Below are 24430 nucleotides of genomic sequence, written 5' to 3' on the forward strand. Positions count from 1 at the left end.
TCCTTATCTACCTCCTTCTCTCTTCTTGTCTTTGTTATTCTAACACTGACTCTGTTTCTTTCCTTTGGCATTTCTTACATTGTCATTGAACCAACAAATGTATTTCCTGTAAACTATTGTCAAAATGTTTTGTTTATTGCATTTTGGTATTTAGTTTGTTTAGGTTCAAATTAGCACTAAATATTGAAAACCATGCGCAAAAGAAAATTCCAACTGCATTGAATCAAATAAAGAAGGAAAAGGAAACAAACCCACATCTCTAGAAATACAGTTTAAAAGTTTAAGGTTAAAACTGACCAAATGCTCACTTAATACAAGCAATCCAGGGCTTTTAACCTAAATCATATGGACTTACATGTAGCTTTTATTAGGCAAAGTTTTAGTAACTTGTATCAGCATCAATCAAGTTTTTGATTTGTCCTTGCTTCTTTCTGCAGCAGGCATTTAGGTGTCAACATCTGTCTCCTTGTACACATAAACCCTCGTGTTATGGGGTCATTTAGTATTGATGGTTCAGATCACGTTCTCCCCTCCTAACAAACCGCACCTCGGTCCCCTTGGAGGAGCCCTACAATATGAACTGCCCTTTTAGATGTCTCAGCGGCTGTTTGATTGACACCACTCACGCCTGGCAAAATGAACTAAATTAAAGGAGGAAACACTCCAGAGTTCAAATCAACCACTCCAAACATGGCTGGCCTGAGCACACATTTAGGCTCATCTTCTTCACGCCTGTATTCCTTCACCAATCTGCTCTTTTTTTGTCTTTTAACCTTTCCTCTGCTGCTTTTTTCTCTCTAAAACTGTGATCTTTAGTTGTTATCATTGAACTTGTAACTTCTCCAAGTTCTTAATAAGCTGGTTTGATTGATTGTGGCTCCAATTGTGTGTGTGTGTGTGCGCGAGTGTGTGTTTGTCCGTCTTGACAATTAGTGGGTGTGTGGGTATGTTTCTCTTCGACATTGTGTGCTCATGACTTTGAGTGAAGCTCTCAGATGAGAAGCCAATTGATTGAGATGGCCCCAATTAGTCTCCGAGATTAATTGAGTGTGATTGGATGTCGTCCCTGGCACCTCATTGTTGATGTTATTGACAGACTAATTAGTTGCCGTGGTGACCGCTTAAACACAGCTGATGGTGTGACAGTGAAATGACCCCATACCAGCCAATCAAGTCTACCTCTTGCTTACGGGCCTGTGTGTGTGTGTGTGTGTGTGTGTGTGTGTGTGTGTGTGTACTTGTACTAACATAGTGAGGACTGAAACATATTTTTTATCTACAGAGTGTGGAAAATGAGGACATTTTGGCCAGTCCTCACAACTTCAAAGGGCTTGTTTGAAGGTTAAGACTTTGTTTTAAGGGTTATGTTAGAATTAGGTTATGGTTAGGTTAAGGGGCTAGGGAATGCATTATGTCAATGACGGTCCTCACAAAGATAGAAGTACAAGGATGTGTGTGTGTGACCAAATACACTTGAGTGAGCCATTCACAAAGAACGTTACAAAGATGTCTCTATCACAATCACAAATTACAAAGTATTTAGACATGATGCTGTGCCACTGAGCCATCATAAATACAAAAAATAAGATTATCCATAGTGTTGTTTTTCATCAAGAAAGATAATTGATCCATGAGGAAACTTTCAGTATCCAAGAGTAAGATCGAAGATAGAAAAGAAGGAACCACACTACACTTACTGAGTAAGTGCTGAAATTACAGAATAATGTCTGAAACTGGCTGCAAATGAATCACCTCAATAATCATCAGTGATTAGAAATACTTGAGATATAGTGCATAAATCAGACTTAACACTACAGGCAATTGGTGGGTTTTTTCTGGAGCTACAGAAGGAAAACACATTGCAGAAGTAATAGTTGTACTTACATGTGATGTAGCAGTGAATTGTCCATCTGCTTTTTGTAACGCCGTTCCTTCTGAGGGATTGCCTTTCCACTCGTGTTGTTTTCCTCCACTGTTCATTTTTTCCTATATCGAGACACTTTGCCTCTTACTTTTTTTTTGCCACAGAAAATGCTTGTTTCTGAACGGTCTCTGGTCAACCTTTTTAAGTCAGTTCTCATGGTGATGTGGCCTTTATTATATCACTTGTATTCTAAACTAAATGATTGTGAAACCAAGGATACTCATGTTGTTATTCAAAGTTTAAGTAATATATATCTTTTTAATTAATGTACTTTATTTTTTAAAATAAATAGATGCTTATAGTATTCGGAAAGTCATAATGCTGTAAGTATAGGAAAATAAAATAATACAGTTCATACAGTTCTTTGCCTTTATCTTATCAGTTATTTTCCAATTTTGAGCCAATAATTTATACAAACTTTGAGAACTTTTTACTTTACTTTGTGCCCAATTTTTAAGGTGGGGTTACACCACCCCAATATATCATTCCATCTCGAAACAGATCAACTTTCAGGCTATTGTTGAAAGGACATTCAGAATACAGTTTTACTTTCCCAGGGGCCACATATCTATACATCTCCATTGTCCCTTTCATCGAACTACTGAAAATAGCTGAAACAGTTATCTGAAATATTCCATTTCTCTCCATGCTGCTTAAAGACCCCTCTTTGTAACATTGTTCTGTATAATTATTACTTTTTTTCTGGCCACACCCTGGAAGCCCTGTTCTGCAAAAACATTGGGAGCTATCGTTTTTCCCACAGGGGAGAGAAATCCTGCTCAACTGAGCAGCTCATGCAGTTTTTCCCCATGTCCACACTGAATGGGTTAGTGGCTCTTAAAGTACAGGTTGACCCATCCCACCCATTCAACTCTGGTGTACATTACTGACTATAAATGAAGAATGTAGCTGTTATCAGTCAACCTGTCATATCAGTAGTATATATTACTGATATTTAACAATGAAAGTCCAATGCCAGCCCCATATATTGTCAAAGCGATGCACTGCAGCAGTCCTAGCCAGTGAAGCACCGTGTGTGAAATGAAAAAGCTGCAGTTTACTTTAGATCAAGAAAAGATGAAGTGAAATAAATATGAAAGGAGGGAACAGAAAATGATTTAGAAATAAAAAATAACAGATAGGAATTTGTTTTTATGGTGTCACACTGTACACTTATTGTACATCACATGTATTAGAGATAACAAGGGTAAAAGGGTAAAAAGCTGTAGGGAGAAAGAGGGAGTGGTAGACGAGTGCACGGTTGACTAGCCGTGAAGAAAAGACCCTAATCTTGGAGGAGGCCAGAGTTGGTGTAACATCACTTTTTCTGGCCAACCTCTTTCATTCTTCTTTTGCTCTACCACTCCAATATCCTTCTTTTCTCCACACACCATCTTCCCTCCCACCCAGCTGCTTTACTTTTTTTTCTCCTTCCTCTGTCCCTCCAGTTTCTCCAGATCTGCTCTCCATCGCCTTTTGTTTTATTCATTTTCATATTCTCAATCATTTAAATTAGATTCATTGAATTGTTACAGGGATTGCTTGTCCCGGGTCACAAATATTCTACAACTAGGTGTTCACTTCACTGTTTCCTATGCATCCAACGTTCAGACAGCTAAGGAGAAAAAAATCGATGTGAATAAAGTTTCAACAGTCACAACATATAACATGAGAAAAAACTGCTGCAATCATTCAAAAATATGAGGAAGCAGACATATACTCATGCAGAGTGATTGAGTGAGCAGTTCTAGGACATTGAATTGAATCTGGTGTTAAACCTGACTTGACATTTTGGTAACAAGATGGTCTCTCAAAACAAATTGACTCAGGATATCAGATTTGCCACCACATTTAGGTTTGCCTGAACTTGAGGTCTATAGCAAATATAAGTGATACTGTAAAATCTAAAAGAAGTTGTTTCGATCTGCACGTAAGCGATATAAGCCGTATGTAACGTTAATCCCCCTTCCGAATCTAATTTGGATTTATTTGTGTTATTAAAAAAAAAAAAGATAGAAAAAACCCGCAGGCAATCACAACTAAACAAATTAAAAGCGCATCTAATAAAACAATCAGACACAACTTAATTTAAAGTGAGTAGCAGTGACGTTTTTAATGAAATGTTTGAATGAATTATTCAATAAGGAAATGTGTAATTAGGCACAGCTGCTTTGCCTTTGATTAATGTAATCTATATTACTCTGATATGTTGATCTCTCGCATTCTGGTATGTCCCTGTTTTTCTCCATGCTGCTTTCTCAAACTCAGCCTAGTTCTTAATAATGTACTGCACTTATTAGTTAATACTCTCTCTTGTTTTTATTCTCCCTGTAGTTACCCCTCGGGAGCCCACAGTCACCTGTCGATCCAACACCTACCCTAAAGGCTTCTACTGCAGCTGGCACCAGCTGCACCCGACGTACATCCCCACTACCTTTGAAGTGGACGTACAGTAAGTGCATTTGGTTTGTGTACAAACGTGTCTGGGCGCAACTTGTGGATTTAAAGGTTTAAGTCATCTTTATATATTGGTATGACATGCAAAGAGCTAGCCTACTTTTAGTGACTTATAGTAAAGGATAATTCCAGTTTATTACAAGTTAGGTCTTATTTTTGTAATTATAATCAGTCACGGTGACTTTGTACTCACAAAGGTTTTTGAGCTCAGTCAAACCTGAACACACAGACATGAAACACACATTTTAAGATATCATTATATCTACTGTCCATCCATGGATAAATGTCCAAAATTCCTCTTAGAAATCATTGAAAAAAAAATGCTTCTTATAACTCCAGAACTTGCCTGAGTATAATCACGTTTTTAGGTTTTCTTCAGTGTCAAAGTAATCCAGTGATAGTTTTCTGTACATCCATGGGGACATTGCAGACAGGAACTGCTAATTCTGCATACTTTCAATGGTGCTAATTTGCCAAAATGCAAACATATAAGTAAAGTTAAAAAAATACAGGGCACAATGTCAGAGTTTGAAAACCCCTGGTTTACAGGACAAACAATTCAAAAAGGAAGAATAGGCACAGGAGAGGTAAAACTTTTGGCGTTTGACACTGAGAAAGAAAAACTATGCAAAGTAAAGGAACACTGAGAATAGAAAATAACGTTCACAATTTTAATTGGTGAATTGAGTTTTCCCAGGCATGGGGCATCCAATATAACATGGTCCTGACCCCCAAATATTGGGCATTCCTTATTCAATACAGTGAAAAACTAAACCCACGGGAAAAAGTTAGACAACAGATTTCACATTGTTTTTGATATATTTGACTATTATGAAACATTTTTAACCCCAGTCTGCTGAGTAATTAATTTTAAAACCTCACAGAAAAGAGAGAAAAACACCACATTTACAGAGTTTAGTGGCAAAACTTTAAACAGAAAAAGCAAAATGGCACGTGAATAAAGATCTTTGGTTTCCCTTTATAGTTAAACACCTCCATCTACCTGTCCTCGGGCATCCAGGCATGTTTTAACATTAAGTAGATCTTAATTACTCAAAATGTGTTGATGGAGACCCAGCAAGTCTATGTCCGTCATGTTCTCTTTGATATTCTCACAGAGTCCCAACAACTCGCACCCCTGCAGGTTTGCACTGCCTTCATTAATGTTGTAACACCAATATTATTCTGTCTGAATAATAATAAGCTGTGGAACAGAGAGACAATGATGAAGAGGAAAATACAGAAAATAACAGAAAGAGTCAGTGTCTTTTGCGTCTAGGCCAGTCATTTTTTGTGCAAAGAGCAGAGCAGCATTCGACGGGTGGACCATCGAGTGCCATCAGCTCCACATTCTTCTGAACAGCGTTTATTTATTGTTTTGTCCGTTTTTCCCCCAAAAAACGTCCACGACTTCCTGAGGAGAGGATTGTAATTGTCCTTCGAGGCTTTGTTGGCAATTGCTGACATCTGGCTTTTATCTGCAGTAAATAAAGGGCAAGATTTAAAAGTGCTGTTAGCCTACAAGTAAACATAAAATGAAGTTGTAAAGGAACTTTTACACCTAGAAGCCAAACCAAAAAATATACAAAAAGTAAAGTAAGACAGTAAAACTCAAGTCTGGCTATGTCCCAAACCCAAGCAGGACGTATAGTCAGCAGTTTTCAGTGATTGAATTCAAATTATGTCCCAGCTTTGATATATAGAGGGGAAAAAAGCTTAACCAGCTTTCTACTTTTTCTACATTTCCACACCAGTGTGTATGGAGCTTCTTTCAAGCAGAAAACACACAAGCTTATAAAACTTTAAGTAAACCATTCTGTCTTTCTCACATCTGTCCTTGTTTCTCTTTACCTCTCCTCCTGCCTTTTGTAATTTTCCGCTCCTCTCCAGACATAACCAGCGTTCACTGGAGGTGCAGAAAGATCCGGACCACAAGAATCGCTGTCGTGTACGTTTTCCTGAGGTCTTCTCCAGCTTCCCCTACAAAGTTAACGTGACAGCAGTGAACGCCTTGGGGAAAGCCTCTACCACTATTTCTTTTGAAGAGTCCAGTATAGGTAAGATAGATGCCATGTCATGTTTTATTATGTTGTGTTGTTTTCTGTGCCATTTTCCTTTGCTACACCTTTATTCTGCTGTTAAGCGGTTGAAAGGTGACCGGTGTTGTATTAGATTTGAAACAAAAAATTTGATACAAAATGAATTACAGACTTATCACTGTTGGGGCTGCATGTGTAAGCACTTCTGTTTTCTGATAAGGTTTTGCTCAAAATTAAATGATGCTGAGCTCAAAGGGTTCAAAGGGAACACGCTGACATTTTGAAAACCTAAGAAATGTTTACTCCTAAGTCATTGAACCTGCTGAATATTAACACTTTTACAAACAATGCTTTTATGAACTAAATATATGGACAAATCTAAGATCCTTTTCCCACACAGATTGACAAATGTTTGGCAAAGGACAAAAAGGACTAAAATGCACACTGTCAAGGCATCTCTTTTGAGGATGCCAACCCTTGAACAATGTTAATACATTTGTTTGACCACAGATGACTGATTTCATTCACTTCTGGTTCCCTGTGGAGATTTGTTGCACACACAGTTATGCTTGGTGCCAGAAAGACAAAGAAAACTGAAATTTTCAATGGCCAAATAAATGTCACTCAGCTGAAAGGAGAGTGCACAGTTTTTTTTTTCTTTAACCAACAGCATAGTCCATTAGCGAGAAACCCACTGACTGTGCACCCTTGTCATTACCAAAGGCACGAGATAATAAATATTCTACCTCTGAACTTTTGCTGCAGCAAACAGTATTTAATTGAGGCTTGAAAGGGGCATGGCAGTCACAAATCAATTGTCTGGTTTCTCACTGAAAGTGCCAGATAACCCAAACACCAGCTGCCATATAAGCACATTTTAGTCATATTCAATGGGAAAATTAACCTTAGAAGTTCCTTCAATGACTGTTTTTTTAAATTACAGCCTTAATGGTCATGTGGTAAGTAGTTTAAAAAAAATGCAGTTTGGATTGCTGAAGTTTTTGTCCATTTAGGCTGCAGAAGGCTACATAATAACAGCGAGACTCTTAGAATTCATAAGCGATTCAGACTGGAAAGCAGTGAAGAGGAGAAATTCATTTTAAAAAGGAATGAGGAGTACTTTGATAGATAAGGGAAGTGCTGCCAGCAGTTCTCAGCTCTGTTGTATTGCTTAGAGCGCGATATGGGTGTGCATGACGCATAAACACACACAGACACCAATGGGGCTGTGAGCGATTGTGTGGAGTGTGTCGGCTGAGAGGGTGAGGTATTGAAATAGAGAGAGAGAGAGTCTGTGTGTGTGTGTGTGTGTGTGTGTGTGTTCATAAGTAACCAAATGAGGCAGTGACATGCTCTGCCAAGCCCTGGACACAGGACTCATGAAAATGCTAATGCTAGCCGGATTAGCGCCTTGGCTCAGGAAATATCCTTCAACTATTTGTGATAGCAAAATACCCCACTGCTCCTTTATTTCCCTCTGCTTTCTCTTTCATTCCTGCATGCCCTTCTTGTGACTTTGTACTTTTTCCACTCCCCTCTCCTATTTTTCTTCCTCCTCCCTCTCTTCTCGGTTTCTTTGCCATATATGTGACATATGTCTTCTGTGCACACTTTTATTTTCAGATTGATTTCTCAAAGTTTGCTTTTAAGCCTAAAAAAAACTTCCATTTCTTCTTTTTTGTCTTTAGCTTTTAGTAAAATTGCAGCTAGCAACCAGTACAATGGTGTATTACCACTTCCTGGTAAGTTGTATCGGTAGACTTACTGTACTTAAAAGGCTAAAACTTGCTTCTTTTGCCTCCAGTGCTCTATATGATCACTTGCTTTTTGTTTTAGCATAACTGATAACACAATACAGCCGTTGTCATTGATCACAAAGAAAGTCAGAGGCAAATGTATCTAAAAGCACCTTTAAAAAGATCTAAAAAGGTATGTTTTCAAATGTATCAAAATTTGTGTGGATGTGGCCTCGCCCTTTCCTTTTCTGTGTTCCTCATCTTCTTTTTTACTTTTTTAACTGTTTCATATGGTTTGGCCCTCCTCTCTCTCCTCCCCTCATCTCCTCCTTGTTCCTGCTTTGTTAAAAGTCTTTCTCACGCCATTCTAAGTTGTAAGTCACATTCATTATCAGGGACAACGAGGCAGATCGTAAATAAATAAAACAATTTCATGCTTCCTGGTGCACTTCTGAATTGTGAGTGGGAGTAAGATGGTTCTCAACTGTCCTTGTTCATCCGACCAAAGCTGGGATGAAATTAGATGAGAGTGTGTGTGTGTGTGTGTCCTCACATGCTGTGGGTACAGTTACAAAGACAACCCCTGAAGGAAGCTCCAGACTCATCAAATGATAACTTAAAGCTTTCTAGTGCCAAGATGATCAAACATTAACTGATCTTGTCTAAGTGTAAAGTCTTCTACAGGTAAAGTATCTTTACTTAACACTTTTTACTTTTCTTTTTTTTTGTCAACTCTGACATTAGCCCTCCTGAGTACCTGCTGCCATTCAGTACTACATGACTCATTCACTTTGATTAAAATGTATATAGTGTAACCTAATTCCAAAGGGTGGATGTAGCTGCAGTAGCTTTTCATCAGCACCATTAAATCATCTGTCACTTATGTCATTCTTTTAATTAATATTTAAAAAGTGGAGCGATCATATTCAGGTTTAATTTGCGGTTACTTTGCGGTGGAAGTTTGGGGGGAAAACAGAAGTGTCCCAGGTCCCAGGAGTAGCCAGTAAAAGTAGATTTCAGTAAATAAAAGATGAGAGATTAATGACAGCCAGTTCAGAATACTTTAATAATTAATATTAACACCCTGGTGCTATTTATTTAGCAAAAAAAAAAAAGTTTGTTGTGATATTTTGCTAATTCCAGCAGGCTTCGCTGTCTACACAAGGGAGGTCAAAGATTACTAGAGCCGGCAGAGGTTTAGAGGCATATTTACCATCAGATGCACTAATTACAACCATGCACAAAACTTAACAAGTACAACTGTCTCTAGGACAGCAGCAGATTTCTTGTACCATTGCAGTTTTCAGCTAAAAATCCCCGAGGCACAGGCAAAGTCCCAAATGATGCCGATCTGCTTCAAATTAATAAACACCACAAGTTGGAGATCAGATTGTTGTATCCCCATCATAGTTAGTTTATCGAGTCAGGAGATGAAGGGTTGACAATTGTTGTCATTGTGGGTATAACTCCCTGTAGTCTGAGTTGTAGTATAACTGTAATCTATCATTTCTTTTGAAAGAGAGCAAACCTGACAGTTTCTGATTTGCTTTTTAAAATTCATATTTATTTTCTTTGCCTGTTGAATTTAGGACATACTAGTACTGCTACTACTACACCCACAAAATGTGTGTGCACATAGAATGGCACTTTTTACACACTTCACTCAGAGTTTAGTTGCAGTTACCTCCTTGATTATTAAAATACAGTCTGCTTCCAACAATAAGGCTTTAATCTGGTGCCTCAGTTTGTCTTTGACCACTGCTTACCAGCTGTTATTACTCCTCTAATATCAGATTCAGTGTTTGATGTGTACGCTTGAAGACTTTGACTCTTAAAATTATATAGGCATTGTGTGTGGAGGAGCTGTTGTGCTGTACAGCAACACTTGTTTTAAAAGAGCATTCAATTATTTGCCTTTTTTCTAAGTTGTTTTTGTCAGATTTCACTGCAGATCGAAAGCACTCTACTTCTCCCCATTTTTCCCATTTGTTCAAGTGCGCTGTTAGATGCTGTCATCCAGCGCCTGTTCTACTGTAAAACGATAAATAGACTAAACTTTTCTTTTTGTTTTGTTTCTTTTCGAAAAGCCCATTTAGTTGAAAGGGGGTATGGTGTAGTGTGAGGACAGGGGAGAGAGGCGCTACAGAGTTTTAGATGTCTTTTTTTTAAAACCATGCAGTCACACCTGGATGCATTAAGTGAAAGGACTAGATGACGCATAATAATGGTTTTAGAAATGCTACAATCGGATGTTTAAATGCATACATTGGTACATTGGGTTCTACATACAGATTTAGCTTTTGCAGCTCTCTTATATTTTACTACTTGGTTGCTGCATAGTCTTAGCCACCAGGACAAGCTTTAAGCAACCCTTTTTTCTTTTTAGTAAGAAAGATTAGCCACTCTCCCTCCCACTCTCTCGCCCCATTTTCAGCAGACAGTGCAGACAAAATAATGGTTTCGTAAGTAGCTGTTTGAAGGATTACTTTTATGTTACAGTATACCTGTTCCGTTGTATCACCAGCAAAGAGAATGAATGGGCTGCCGTGACTGTTGCAACATGAGACTGAAAGGAAGAAAGAGGAACAGTAATGTGGACGCAAATTTGAATGAACAGAGCCAAGGGAGGCATGACAGACGTTTTCAGGCCAAGCATGGATAGGCACAACAATGGGATGTCATAAAATTAGACCACTATGATCACACATCTATTTTTTTTCTTGTAGAAATCCTATGTTGCTACATCTTTTAACATTTGCACCCCACATTAAGAGTTATTGATCTGTCTACTATATACGTATTCTGGCCATATAGTATATGTGACATGGTGTTCTTGTGTTAACATCCCCTCATTACATTACCCTATTTTTTTTTCTAGAATTTATTCGTCGATAGTTGGCATTTGCAGAACAAAATTCTGTCATGACAAAGACAGCACATGTCTATCTACCTGCAACATTACTTCAAGTTTCATGGAAACTGTGAAAGTCTCAGAGCCCTTTATCTGTTCCTCATCAGTTGTGCATGTCAGCATTTTTCAAATTATGTTCTTGAAATCTGTCTTGGTCAGTTAAGTCCCATACTCTTATTGTCTCAATGGACTTCAAAGTTTTCATTTAAAAGAAAATCCTTTCTGTCTTTCAGCTCTAGTATTAATAGAGATCATCAAAAGAAGGATGTGTTCATTACTCATGCAGCACAAAGCTAATACTCTATGTTTCAAGTCAGATGAATACTTCAAAAGCCTTTGGGACACCCCACCCATACAGATTTCTCTCTTTTTGTTCTGTGCTTGCACATGTTTCCTTCTGTTATGTACTGTTGGACAAAGCAAATGTGGACAGAGAGGAGAGTTTCTGCTCTCTGGTCTCCACTGACTTCACTTTGGTTTCACTCACTCTTTATTCACTTTTCTTTCTTCCCTTCCCTATATCATCTTTTTGCACATTTACTCAAAGGTCACAATGAGATTAACATGTCTTTCTCAAGAGAGAAAGCTTGTCTGTCTGCTCATACCGTCTCCATCCATCTTTCATATTTTTAATCATTCTATGAGAAAGATGCCTGTCGGTTTGTTTCTGTCTTTGTCTGTATTTTCCTGTGTGCTGTCTGTTTACATGCCTTTTTAAATCTGTGTTGTTGTGTTTTTTACCCAAATTGCTTTCATCCTCAGGTACTATATCTGTGTGTATGTTACATACATAGGGTTGTAATTGCTGCTATCCATTTCCTATTGTAATGTCATGTGTGTATCTGGTTGAGAAAGGGTTTCATGTAGCAAAAGTGGCAGGCCAGTGTGTTCCCTAGTGGGCGTGATCTAACAAAGACTGGGTCATTCAATATCTTCTGAAAAGCTTTGAATTGAATTCTCTCAATCTCTCTGTCTGTGGGTCTTTCTCAGTGGACTTGTATTCAGAGACACAACATTTACATGGCTTTTCATCAGGGACTGATGGCTTTTCATCTCATGCATCGCCACAGTTCCATCAAACTTTCTCAGCTTCTGTCTTTGTCCTCACTGCCTTCTTTCACTGATAAATTAACAAATGTCACCCTCATCCCACCTCTGACTATTTATTTTCCATTAGAGTGCATGGTGACCTTAAGAAAATACTACAAGAATAATAATAATAACAATAATAATAATAGTAGTCCTTAGTCTGTAGAAGAAGGAGACTTCTTCTCAGAGTTGGAAGTAGAGAGGCCCCTTCTTATATATGGCTTTTTTTTTTTACCTTAAAGGGTCAAAATCAGTGCATTAGAGGCTGGGATATCCTGACTTTTAGTCCCTAGTATAAGTCAAGTTTCAAAAACTCTGGATCATGCAACTCAATAGCATCTTTCATTAGACCTTCCCTTTCTGTTCTTTCATTTGACCTTGTCTTCTCTCATGTTAAAAATGCAGGTTTTCTGTGAAATATTTGAATTCTCAAGCCTAAAGGGAGGGCCTATTCTCACTGTGGCGGAAAACAGCTTTTGGGCAGTCCTCCTCCATTATTGTGTATGTGGTGTGTTGTGACAGCTCTGCATGGATGTCCGTGGTGCACTGAGCGGAGCGGGGGTTGACAAAAGTTCAACTTTGACCATAGCTGTGCTGACCTTTTGTGGGAGCAGTCAATCGCTGTTGATCACTGTTTTAACTGAAAGATGGACAAAATATCAGCATGCAGATGCAGCCACCAGGTTTTGTTTTTTTTACAAAAACATTGTTTGAGTCTCTGAAGACCCTTGTTTTTCCACTGTAATTTGAATACACCTCAACTTCATCAGGGTTAATCCACAGGCTGAGTAGTACACCCCATGACGAGCAAACTTACCTTTATGTGTTAAATCGGTGGGGTGCCCCTTTAACTAATTGTCCTTATCCACCCCACAGTCAAACCAGACCCCCCGGAGCGCGTGACGGCGACTCCGATCCGTTTCAACGCTCGAAGGCTGGAGGTATCCTGGCACAGCCCTGCCACCTGGCCTGACATCGACAACTTCCCTCTGAAATACTTCCTTCGATACCGGCCACTCATCCGAGAGCAGTGGCAACATGTGAGTAACGCTGCTGTGTGTGTGTGTGTGTGTGTGTGTGTGTGTGTGTGTGTGTGTGTGTGTGTGAGAGAGAGAGAGAGAAACAGAGAGTTCACACAACCCTACAGTTTGGCATTTAAGCTCTGTTAGTATTTCATGTCTCACTTACTATTATTGTTATTATTATTATCTATATGATTTACGTGCAGTAAAGATGGAAAGGATTTATCCAGTGGAGCCAACAAAATCATACGCCTGAGTTTCACGAACTCCAGTGACAACTGAACGCATGTAGTGACTATGCCATAAGCCAAGAATAAAGGGAGTTATAAATGGTCAGGAGTATTTGTCCAGATACATCTCCATTACTAAAAACTGTAAATAACACTGAAAAACACCTGTTAGAGTATGATTCATTATTTGGTATTTGAAAACCTCTGGTGAGCACGTCTTATTTATTTTCTGGAAACTGCGTTCTGAAGAAAGAGACTGGCCTTCCTCCATATTGCAGATTGAGTTTCACCTCATTGCAAAAATATTTCTCAAAAGGAAATGGCAAATTTTCCAGAAGCAGGATAGATTGTCTTTTAACGATGATCATCTTTTTTTTTACCACGCAAACTTAGCTAAACTTGACTTAGCTTATTGTACATTTTTTCAGGCAACTATAGAAATTAACCCTACTTTGATTCTTCTGCATGATCAGTAGTATTACCCAATTAAATTAAATATAGGGATATTTTTTAAGATAAAGAAAAAATTCTTTGTCCAGAGAGATGCCTCTGAGAACAGTTAGCAGTTATATGTGAAACGGTCCAGCCTCCAGCCGTTTGAGTTAGATCTCTGGTCCGACAGACATAATCGCTCAGCGTCTTTGGTGAATGTTACTGTATCTGACTATTTCTTGTGGGTTCAGTTCCCTTAGGGCTTCATATAGTAAAAGCATATGTGTCCACTATAGGGTTCCTGGGATGAAAGCTCCATCTACCAAGGTCTAACGTTTCACCGTTATTATCATGCACGTCAATAGTCTGCAAAGGTGTTGTTCCAAGAACTTGGGTTACGGACCCTCACATGGAAACACACACACGTATGAATTATAGACTAATGCACATTTTCTTTTTCCGTCTCTCTTTCCATCCCTGTTAATTCTTTAAACCATTGTGGAGAAGTTTACTTGGTGGTATTTTTTGTGTCATTTGCTCAGTATAACATATATGTATATATAATGTATAGTAAAATATCAGGATAGCCAATCATAGCTAATCACAGCTCAACTAAAAATGTAAATGCTCCTGAGATGAGTAAACCCACAAGACATCCTTGATTTTAATTTCCTAATTAGACTGCCCTTTGCAGCGATGAACTGGGGGCTTATTGTTCGTAACTGATCAACAGAAAATTTATTACAGCAATTGCAATGTTTCAAGTGATTTATCAAGTACAAAGATTAGCAGGTTCCTGCTCAGTTTCAGATTAAATGAGTAATGGACTGATTAAAAAAATAGAACAAAAGTACATAATAGAATTAAATTTAGTTATTCAAACATTGCTAACAAACATGTATATACACTGTATATACAGTACATGTTTATACAGTTTATACAGTTACCACATGCTATACATGTGTTACATCTATGCACAAACCTTCAGTCACACAATCACATATGTAAAGACATACGGTTATTGTCAACACACATGCACATTCAATTCTTTCTCACTATGTCTCTCTTTCGCTCTCTCACACTCACACACACACACAAACACACAGCAGTTAAAATGAAGGAAGTTATAATAACGCCTCAGATCTTTTGTGGTATAAATTGATGATTAAACCTGACACACACTCTGTTTCCCTTCTCACCCTCACCACTAATCAATCAATATGTGAACTGGTGCATAATGTGAAAGGTGGGAAAACTTAAGTCAATATTTGGATTGGGTAAGAGCACATAATTAGAAAATTACATAAATACAGTTGATGACAGCTGAAAACTGCAGGGTTTTCCGTTTTTGCAGTGTTCTTTGATGAATGTCTCCATGGTCAAGGTTAAAATTTTTGTAGCAGTGAGTATTGTTTTCAGAAGGGGGATTTTCTTGTGAACACTTTATGGTTGCATTTCTCCCCCGGGCTGGTGTTGTGCTCATTGACAGCTGTTTTGCCGATCAGATCTTTGAAGGTGGGATTAAACTGCAAATTATATATTCCAGATCTTCCTAGCCACGAGGGGTTGGCAACGTACATTTTGTTATCTGCCCGTGTACGCCAGGGTCCAAAATTCATTACCACGCATTCTGTACACGCTGACATCTTTGCCAAAAGTCACTCTCATTCTGCGAGCTTAGATGAATCAATAGTGAGCTAAGAGCTGTGTGTGTGTGTGTAATGGTAAATAGATTCACATAGATATACTTTATGTATGTGATTGTGCATGTGTGTGCCTGTGTAATTATCTGTGCATGCTCCTTGTTGTCTAATTTTGTAAAATTTTCATGGTTGTGTGTGTATTTGTGAGTAACATTATTATCATGCAAAGGAAAAGCAGAGATTGAAACTGAACAAGAGGTTATTCAACACAATCTGACATTGAACATCATGAAAGCTAAACAGTGCCTGTGATCCACATCGGCCCTTTTCATGTTTTTCTCTCCCCCTCTCACTTTATCTCCCTACCAGTTCTATGCAGACACCCGGTGCAGTATAAACAGCACGTCATGTGTGTCCGCACTTGTTTTGAAGTGAATTTGGTTCTTAAGAATGGGGACGCCACCTCTCTGTGCCAAATGAAACAAAAAAAGCAACAAGTGTGGATGAGATCAGTTGGTTTACTGTGTGGGCATGTACAGACTGTTTGATTGACATCCTCAAGAAATCCAGTAACCTGAGGTACATCCCAGCATAGCTCTCTCACTCACCTTCAACCTGAGCATAGATCTAATCAGTCAAAATAACCGACAACACCTGTGTAGGTGTGTAGGGCCTTTAACTTGGCATATTTCTTTGATTAACCTGACTAATGTTAACTGTTAAAGCAACTGCTCCTGCAGCTTCTGTGTCGACTAAAATTGCATCAATGGCACAGATACATCAGTCTCTACTCACTGGTTAGGGCAAAATAACCCCTCTCCCAAACTGAAATTGCCTAACATGAACACAATGTCAGACTGTTGAAGCGAAAACGAAATGGCAATTTAGTCTGATTATCTTCCATTTAAATGTCCTTGTATTATAAACATTTTAACCAGTCTGCCCTTCTTGAATACCTGTGAAGAAACCCAGCATGGTACAGTTTTCTGATGGGCATATCATGGTGTTGTCATGTTATGAGATGTATATAGAAACATTTCTGTTGGTTATGGCAGCTTGTCACTGGCTACTGCCATTAGAGCTGATCATGGCTGAATATACTGTAAATCTCATGTTTAATGATTGATTATAGTATCACACTGTTGTAGAAAACATTTGGATTTAAAACTATCAAGCCGTGACACAAATCATTAAGTGGAGTTTAATGAGGTTGCCAAAATAAGATACACTATTTATTGGCCCCATATATACTTCATTAATTATAGCCTCAGAGGTTGAATACTAATTGAAGTGGTTAGTATTGTTCGAGAATTTACCTTTTTAATGTGGTTAGACAGCAGAACCTGGTGAGAATGACTTTCACATGGAACATTTTGCAATGTGTTTTGAGTCAGAATCAGACTGATCTTTAGAGGAAACCATCCATCCTCCTGAGGAATGAAAGAATGACTGGCCCAGATACTGTGATGGAGATGGAGATTCAGATAGAAAGAGGAAAAGGTTTGAAGTAGAGATGAATGGAGTGCATCAGAGAAGGAGAAAAAACATTAATGGATAGCAGACTGTGGTAGATACAGTAAAGAGAAAGAAGCATTCAGCACTTTCAAGCACATTCATAGATACATAAGACCATTTGGACTTAAGTTATGGAGTGACAAAGATGAATGAAATGTTGACTACATATCCCCGGTGGGTGATGAAGAATGGGAACGAGGAAAGGAAACTAAGTGCTTATTGCATTTGAAAAATATGTAATGCTAAATAAAGCGTATAAGCCTGAGACTACATTATTTGATTGTAAAAAATAAAAGAAGAATGGATGCTGGATAAGAGAGGTATGGAGAGAAAAAGAGAAACTGTCATATGGAGAGTAGCATGATTAAATGTATGGAGCAACGTCAGCCTAAAAATAGACAGATAAATGGAAGAAAAGAGAGCACTAGAGGATACCTTGAAAGTGAAGTTTTATAAGCTATCGGTTACAAGGCGTTTCAAGTTAAAGGAAGATAGATGAATGGTTCAAGGAAAGAAAAGAGAGAGGAATGACAAAAACTTCTGGAATATGTTAAGCCATGAAATAGTGGAAGAAAGAGAGAGAGAGGGACTTTAGACCAAAATACGACCATTAGAGTAGCCCATCATAGATTTTTACCTGTAAGTAACTGACATGACCACAGATAGTAAAACAGACAGAATGAGCCTCATATTGAGTCACTGACTGATTTGCAAACTGACACACTACAAGGCATAGACAAAAAATCACCCAGACTTAATTGAAAGATAAGATTTTATGATGTTGCTAAATGTGAAATGCAATCTTGTGCCCCTAAAGCCCCAAATCTGATCAGATAAAAGAAAGAAAGCAACTAACTAACACAGACATGGGCATTGTGTATTTGCAAAGAAGGTACACCAGCACCTGTTCTTTTAAAAACAGTAAATTGCTTCAGGATGTGGATTGTTGAATTGGTTCCTATTTCTTGTATTGGTGCCCGGTATGGTATCCTTAGGCTGGACACTTGATGATACGCCACAGTCCTAATTTCCCACATGCATCAATACTCCAGAAAAGTGGACATTTCATCACATTTGCCCCCCGGAGGCCACCATACCTTGACTACTTCTGCCTTTAGTAGGCTTGAATTGTAGCAAATCAAATGATGCAACACTGCAGACCAGCACCCCTGTTTTGCTCTTAAGTCAGTGATCAAAAAGATTTGGTCCTTGACTACCCTCATCATCCAGTCGATAAAGACGAAGATGCCTTTCCTGTAGGCTGCATCTTAAAAGAGTCATGGTGGGCCTGTCTCCTGTAGTTCAGTAAGGAGGCTGTTGTTTCTTCTGCATGACACTTTACTTTGCATTTCATATTTGGTTTGTGTCATAAAGACGCAATAGAATCGCCACATGAAAATACATCTGTATGCCTGTAAATGTTCAGTGAATTGTTCTGTTTCCCATGGCCTTGTGTTGTTTCCATCCCACCCTCATGCTCCCTTCACTGAGACGTGAACTCAACCTCACTGCAATTAAAGCAACGGTCCAGTAACTGTGATAAGAACAATTTCAGATTGCTCAATATTCTCTTCGTGGTATGAAACTGCATCTGCTCCGCTGTAATTGCCCTTTGGGAATGATGCTGAACTCCAGTCGACTGAAAATACACACATGATTGTACACACTCTTATGCACAGAAACACCCATAGACAGACAGACAGACAGACAGACAGAAATGAGCACATGCAGATGCATATACGCTCGTCAGTGCTGGTACGCATATAGATGAATACACGTGCACACAAACCCGCTCACAAGCATACGCGTTCTTGTTCTTCTAATTACAAAGATTAATATACATGCAAATGCTATCCAAGTGCTCTTCCACGCATATGCAGGAGTTTACATGTGATGTTAACAGACATTCAACACATGCATAAATAGCACACTACAACAAATCTCCATCTCATCAAGTCCTAAAAGTCAGCTGAAAACTCTTAACAGGGAAACAGTCTGCCTGTGCAGGGAGATCATTTCAACCTGTTTTCGAGGCCTATGATCTTGTTTCAAGAAGTGTCATTTTTCTAAATTGTAGTGCAGCGTTCAACCTTATTCTTTCTTGTTTTTGAACTTGACTTGTACTGGAAATAAACTGAAATAATCTCACTACGCTGGAAGATTTTAAGAGAACAAGACGTTTAAGGCTAAAAATTACTTGAGAAGATTATGTTTTTTTTGCAGTGCATGCACAGACACACACTTTATATCTGCATATGATTGTGCTCCTACAGGCTGTCCATGCACTGTCACACCCACACATACTGTATATACATACACGATAGGGGTCAGAAAAGTACAAATGTTGAAATGTTAATGATGTAAGAGCCTCAAAAAAGCCGGACCAGGGAAGGGAGGTGGACTTAAACATCTTCTTCCTTTAATCAGTGTCCGCTTGGCCAACATGGCTTTGCGTCTTTCATTCATTTATTTATCCCACATTTTTTCTCCTGTCTGACATGCTGCATCCTTCCTCTCCCATCCATCGCCCTCATTCTCCCCCCACCTCATGTTCTTTGTCGCCTTTTCTCCCTCTATCATTTCCCTTCCCTCTTTTTTGTATCCCTCCCCCATTCTCCTCTCTCCTTGTGTCTTCTTTTCTTCGTCAGTGTTGCCTCACTTTACTATCACTCTTCTCTTCTACCACCAACACACTGTCTTTCTCTGTCCATCCATGTCTTAATGGTCTTTGTCAAAAGTCACTCTCATTTTGCGAACTTAGATGAATCAATAGTGAGCTAGGAGCTGTGTGTGTGTGTGTGTGTAATGGTAAATAGATTCACATGTGTGTGCCTGTGTAATTTTCTGTGCATGCTCCTTGTTGTCTAATTTTGTAAAGTTTTCATGGTTGTGTGTGTATTTGTGAGTAACATTATTATCATGCAAAGGAAAAGCAGAGATTGAAACTGAACAAGAGGTTATTCAACACAATCTGACATTGAACATCATGAAAGCTAAACAGTGCCTGTGATCCACATCGGTCCTTTTCATGTTTTTTATTCCCCCTCTCACTTTATCTCCCTACCAGTGCTACCTCCTTGTTTCCTTTTCACCTTCCCATGCCGCTCTGCCACTAGCTACCACTTTTCCCTCTCTCAGCAATCCGCGGTTTTACCATCACCCATACTTCCACCCATCCATCCTTCCGTCCATGCATTAAGCCAGCTATCTAACCATCCATCCCTCAAGCCATCCATTTGTATCTATGGCTGCACATGATAAATGTTTAGACCTTGTTTGGGGAAAACATCCCATCTAAAGAACACTTCCTCAGACAGATAATTTATCAACCCCCATCTTTCAAATACACACACACACAGGACAGATTCAATCCTGTCACATATGAAAGTCATCATCATTTAGCTCTGCTGTCAAAATACATTAAAGTCGAATTGTATTCTTTACATTTACACAAACATACACACACAGAGTTACAGACTGTAGATCTGTTATGGGCTTAAACTGTGCAGTCTGTTGGATTTTTGTTAGTTTTTGACAGAATCTAATAAGCATAAAAATATACAGTACTTCCTTTTCTATAAATCAGATTTTTGTTCTCATTCTATTTGCCATAAGTTAAAAAAAATATGAGAAGGGGGCAAGGACGAAGAAGAAGAAAAAAGAAAGGCAGAGACAGAAAGCAAGACCAATATAGAGGGAGTTGCTCTTTCTGTTGAACACTATTGTATAAACAGGTCTCATATATATCACCCATCAAAGAAAGGGTTCTCCTATCTTGTGTGTGTTTCCCAGATTGCAGTTGGGATTGTTTGTTGTTTTCTATTAGTGGTGCTTTAGAGGTTTTACTGTGTAGGGATGAATGAAGATGAATGGGGCCACTGCCCTCTCCTCTGCCTCTATTGATTTCTATATCACCATGTCAATCCTTGGGCTGTCACACACACACACACTTATCTGCCCTGAGATGTCAGGACACACACATACACTGTATGGACCTGATTAGAATGAACTTTGCAGTCACCAAATGAAACATGGAAATCACCAAAGCTTGTTAGGATCTGACAAACGGCTGATTTTCCCCAGAAAAACGTGAACACAGCAAGGAAGTGATTTTCAAGCCTAACCATGTAGCATGTGTTCATTGTGTTGAATTACTAATTTAAGCAAGTTTCAATCATCTACAAGTTGCTTTTACTTGTAAATAGTCAATTGTCAGTATTGGTTGTCGTTAAAATGCTCTAATAGCAATCAAATGTTCCACTTTGTTAAGGCATTTTTCAAAAATTTGTAGACAACTTTTGATGAGCAGTGCCAGCTGCCGCTCTCTTTGGAGAACTGTGGTTCAGCTGGCGTACAGCAGTTTCACCACTCATCATGTTCTGTCAGCTTCATCATGTATCGTTCTGTGGGCAGCAACAGGGGTGGGGGGTGGCATTTAAAAAAATGTCCATCTGGTGATTTTAATGAGAGACTGGTGATTTGATTTGAAGCTTTCTGACAAATGATTCAAATAAGGAGGCAGCCTTAGAGAGTGTTAAGCATAAATAATAATAATAATGATGATGATAATATAATAATAAACTTTATTCTTTAAAACCAGAGTGACACGGTGCTTCACAAAATACAATACCATACAAGCAAATCATAGAGAAATAAAACAACAATGACCATTGTGAGCTTGCTGGGCAGCACTATTATAGCTAGCTGTTTTCATTGGATTTCAGCTCCTTTCATTTGATTTATATTTTTTTTCTCCAGCTTTGTCAGAACTGACAACCTATTACACTGCAGCATCTATAACAATTAATGCTATTTGTTATTTGTCTTATGGGTTTGATTATCTGACAAAACAGCACATGATGTAACAGCCACTTAGAAGTCCTGGATGTCAGACATCTGTCCAATATTAAAAGTTGGCAAAATCACAGATCTAAATAACTCCCAGTCCAAGTTTAATCAATTGATCAAAAGACAATCTGCACATCAAATTAAAGACAAATGTATAATAATTGTATACAGCCAGCCAAGTAAACACCAAATTTCTTTTAAATGTCATTGCCAGAGCTAAATTATCATAAAATGATGCATTGACAGGGTGACAGTATCTCAGGTAAAGTCGTGGTAGAGGGTAGAGCATGTCGTCCAGTATTTGCAAAGTTGAGGGTTTGATCTGCGGTTCCTCCTAACTGCATGTTGAAGTGTCCCTCAGCAAGGCAGTGAAAGAAAAGTAAATTCATCCATCCATACATACATTATCTGTACCCACTTATCCTGTGCATGGTCACGGGGGATTGAAACCTATCCCAACTCACATTGGGCGAGAAGCAGTGTACAGGCTGGACAGGTCGCCAAGAAAATTTGCAGAGTTTTTGTATTAAAATTTGTTTTTAGTTTACCCAATGAACAGTTTTTTATATATTTTTAATATATCTATAGATATCTTGATATAGATATATAGATCTATATCTATATATATCTATATCTATATATGTGCAGTATATATCACTTTATCTCTCTCTCTCTTTATATATATATATATATATATATATATATATAAATATATATGTAGATCTATATATAAATATATATGTAGATCTATATATAAATATATATGTAGATACATATCTATATATCGAGAGAGAGAGAGAGAGAGAGAGAGAGAGAGATTTAAAAATCTTCATTTAAAAACTGCATTTTTTGTTTACTTGTGTTAACATTTAAGATCGATCAATCGATCGATCTTAAATGTTTCAGATCATCAAACAAATTTAAATATTAGTCAAAGATAACACAAGTAAACACAAAATGCAGTTTTTAAATGAAGGTTGTTGATATTATTAAGGGAAAACAAAATCCAAACCTACATGGCCCTGTGTGAAAAAGTGATTGCCCCACCTGTTAAAACATATCTTAACTGTGGTTTATCACACCTGAGTTCAATTTCTTTAGCCACACTCAGGCCTGATTACTGCCACACCTGTTTTCAACCAAGAAATCACCTAAATAGGACCTGCCTGACAAAGTGAAGTAGACCAAAAGATCTTCAAAAGCTAGACATCATGCCGAGATACAAAGAAATTCAGGAACAAATGAGAAAGAAAGTAACTGAGATCTATCAGTCTGGAAAAGGTTATAAAGCCATTTCTAAAGCTTTGGGACTACAGCGAACCACAGTGAGAGCTATTAACAGTTGTGAACCTTCCCAGGAGTGGCTGGCCGACCAAAATTACCCCAAGAGCGCAGCAACGACTCATCCAGGAGGTCACAAAAGACCCCACAACAACATGAACAAGAACTGCAGGCCTCACTTGCCTCAGTCAGTGTTCATGACCCCACCATAAGAAAAAGACCAAGATGAGTTCCAAGATGAAAACCACTGCTGAGCAAAAAGAACATTAAAGCTCGTCTCATTTTTGCCAGAAAACATTTTGATGATCCTCAAGACTTTTAGGGAAAATACTCTGTGGACTGACGAGACAAAAGTTGAACTTTTTGGAAGGTGTGTGTCCCATTACATCTGGCGTAAAAGTAACACCGCATTTGAGAAAAAGAACATCATACCAACAGTAAAACATGTTGGTGGTAGTGTGATAGTCTGGGGCTGCTGCTTCAGGACCTGGAAGACTTGCTGTGATAAATGGAACCATGAACTCTGCTGTCTACCAAAAACTCCTGAAGGAGAATGTCGGGCCATCTGTTCATGACCTCAAGCTGAAGCGAACTTTGGTTCTGCAGCAGGACAATGATCCAAGACATACCAGCAAGTCCACCTCTGAATGGCTGAAGAAGATCAAAATGAAGACTTTGGAGTGGCCTAGTCAAAGTCCTGACCTGAATCCTATTGAGATGCTGTGGCATGACCTTAAAAAGGCAGTTCATGCTCGAAAATCTGAGGCTGAATTACAACAATTCTGCAAAGATGAGTGGGCCAAAATTCCTCCACAGCGCTGTAAAAGACTCATTGCAAGTTATCACAAACGCTTGATTGCAGTTGTTGCTGCTAAGGGTGGCCCAACCAGTTATTAGGTTTAGGGGGCAATCACTATTTCACACAGGGCCATGTAGGTTTGGATTTTGTTTTCCCTTAATAATAACAACCTTCATTTAAAAACTGCATTTTGCGTTTACTTGTGTTATCTTTGGCTAATATTTAAATTTGTTTTATGATCTGAAACATTTAAGTGTGACAAACATGCAAAAAAATAAGAAATCAGGAAGGGGGCAAACACTTTTTCACACCACTGTAGATAGGAGTGGCTGAATGAAAGGGAGATCAGATAATGTGAAATATGTTACAGTATATTCAAGTAATTTTTGATTAAAATAAGGTAAAATTAGTTCATTTAGCCATCTCCAGAAAGATCATATAATATAACCAGAGAAGAAACATGTTATGACAGGAGCTTTTTTAGAGTTGTTACAGAAGGGGAAG

At 38.5% G+C, this 24430-nt stretch overlaps 1 protein-coding gene across 2 annotated transcripts in view; it reads left to right on the forward strand.

The window, feature by feature from the left end:
* cntfr (ciliary neurotrophic factor receptor) overlaps window positions 1-24430 on the forward strand; it is a 237648-nt gene that overhangs the window by 192773 nt on the left and 20445 nt on the right. For both annotated transcript variants that reach the window (XM_044174038.1, XM_044174039.1), the window contains 3 exons: window positions 4259-4376; window positions 6272-6438; window positions 13033-13196. In XM_044174038.1, the coding sequence (XP_044029973.1) occupies window positions 4259-4376; window positions 6272-6438; window positions 13033-13196 (449 nt within the window). The remainder of the gene's footprint in view (window positions 1-4258; window positions 4377-6271; window positions 6439-13032; window positions 13197-24430) is intronic.

This window comes from Siniperca chuatsi, linkage group LG18, assembly GCF_020085105.1.
Source record: "Siniperca chuatsi isolate FFG_IHB_CAS linkage group LG18, ASM2008510v1, whole genome shotgun sequence".
NCBI classification, from domain to species: domain Eukaryota; kingdom Metazoa; phylum Chordata; class Actinopteri; order Centrarchiformes; family Sinipercidae; genus Siniperca; species Siniperca chuatsi.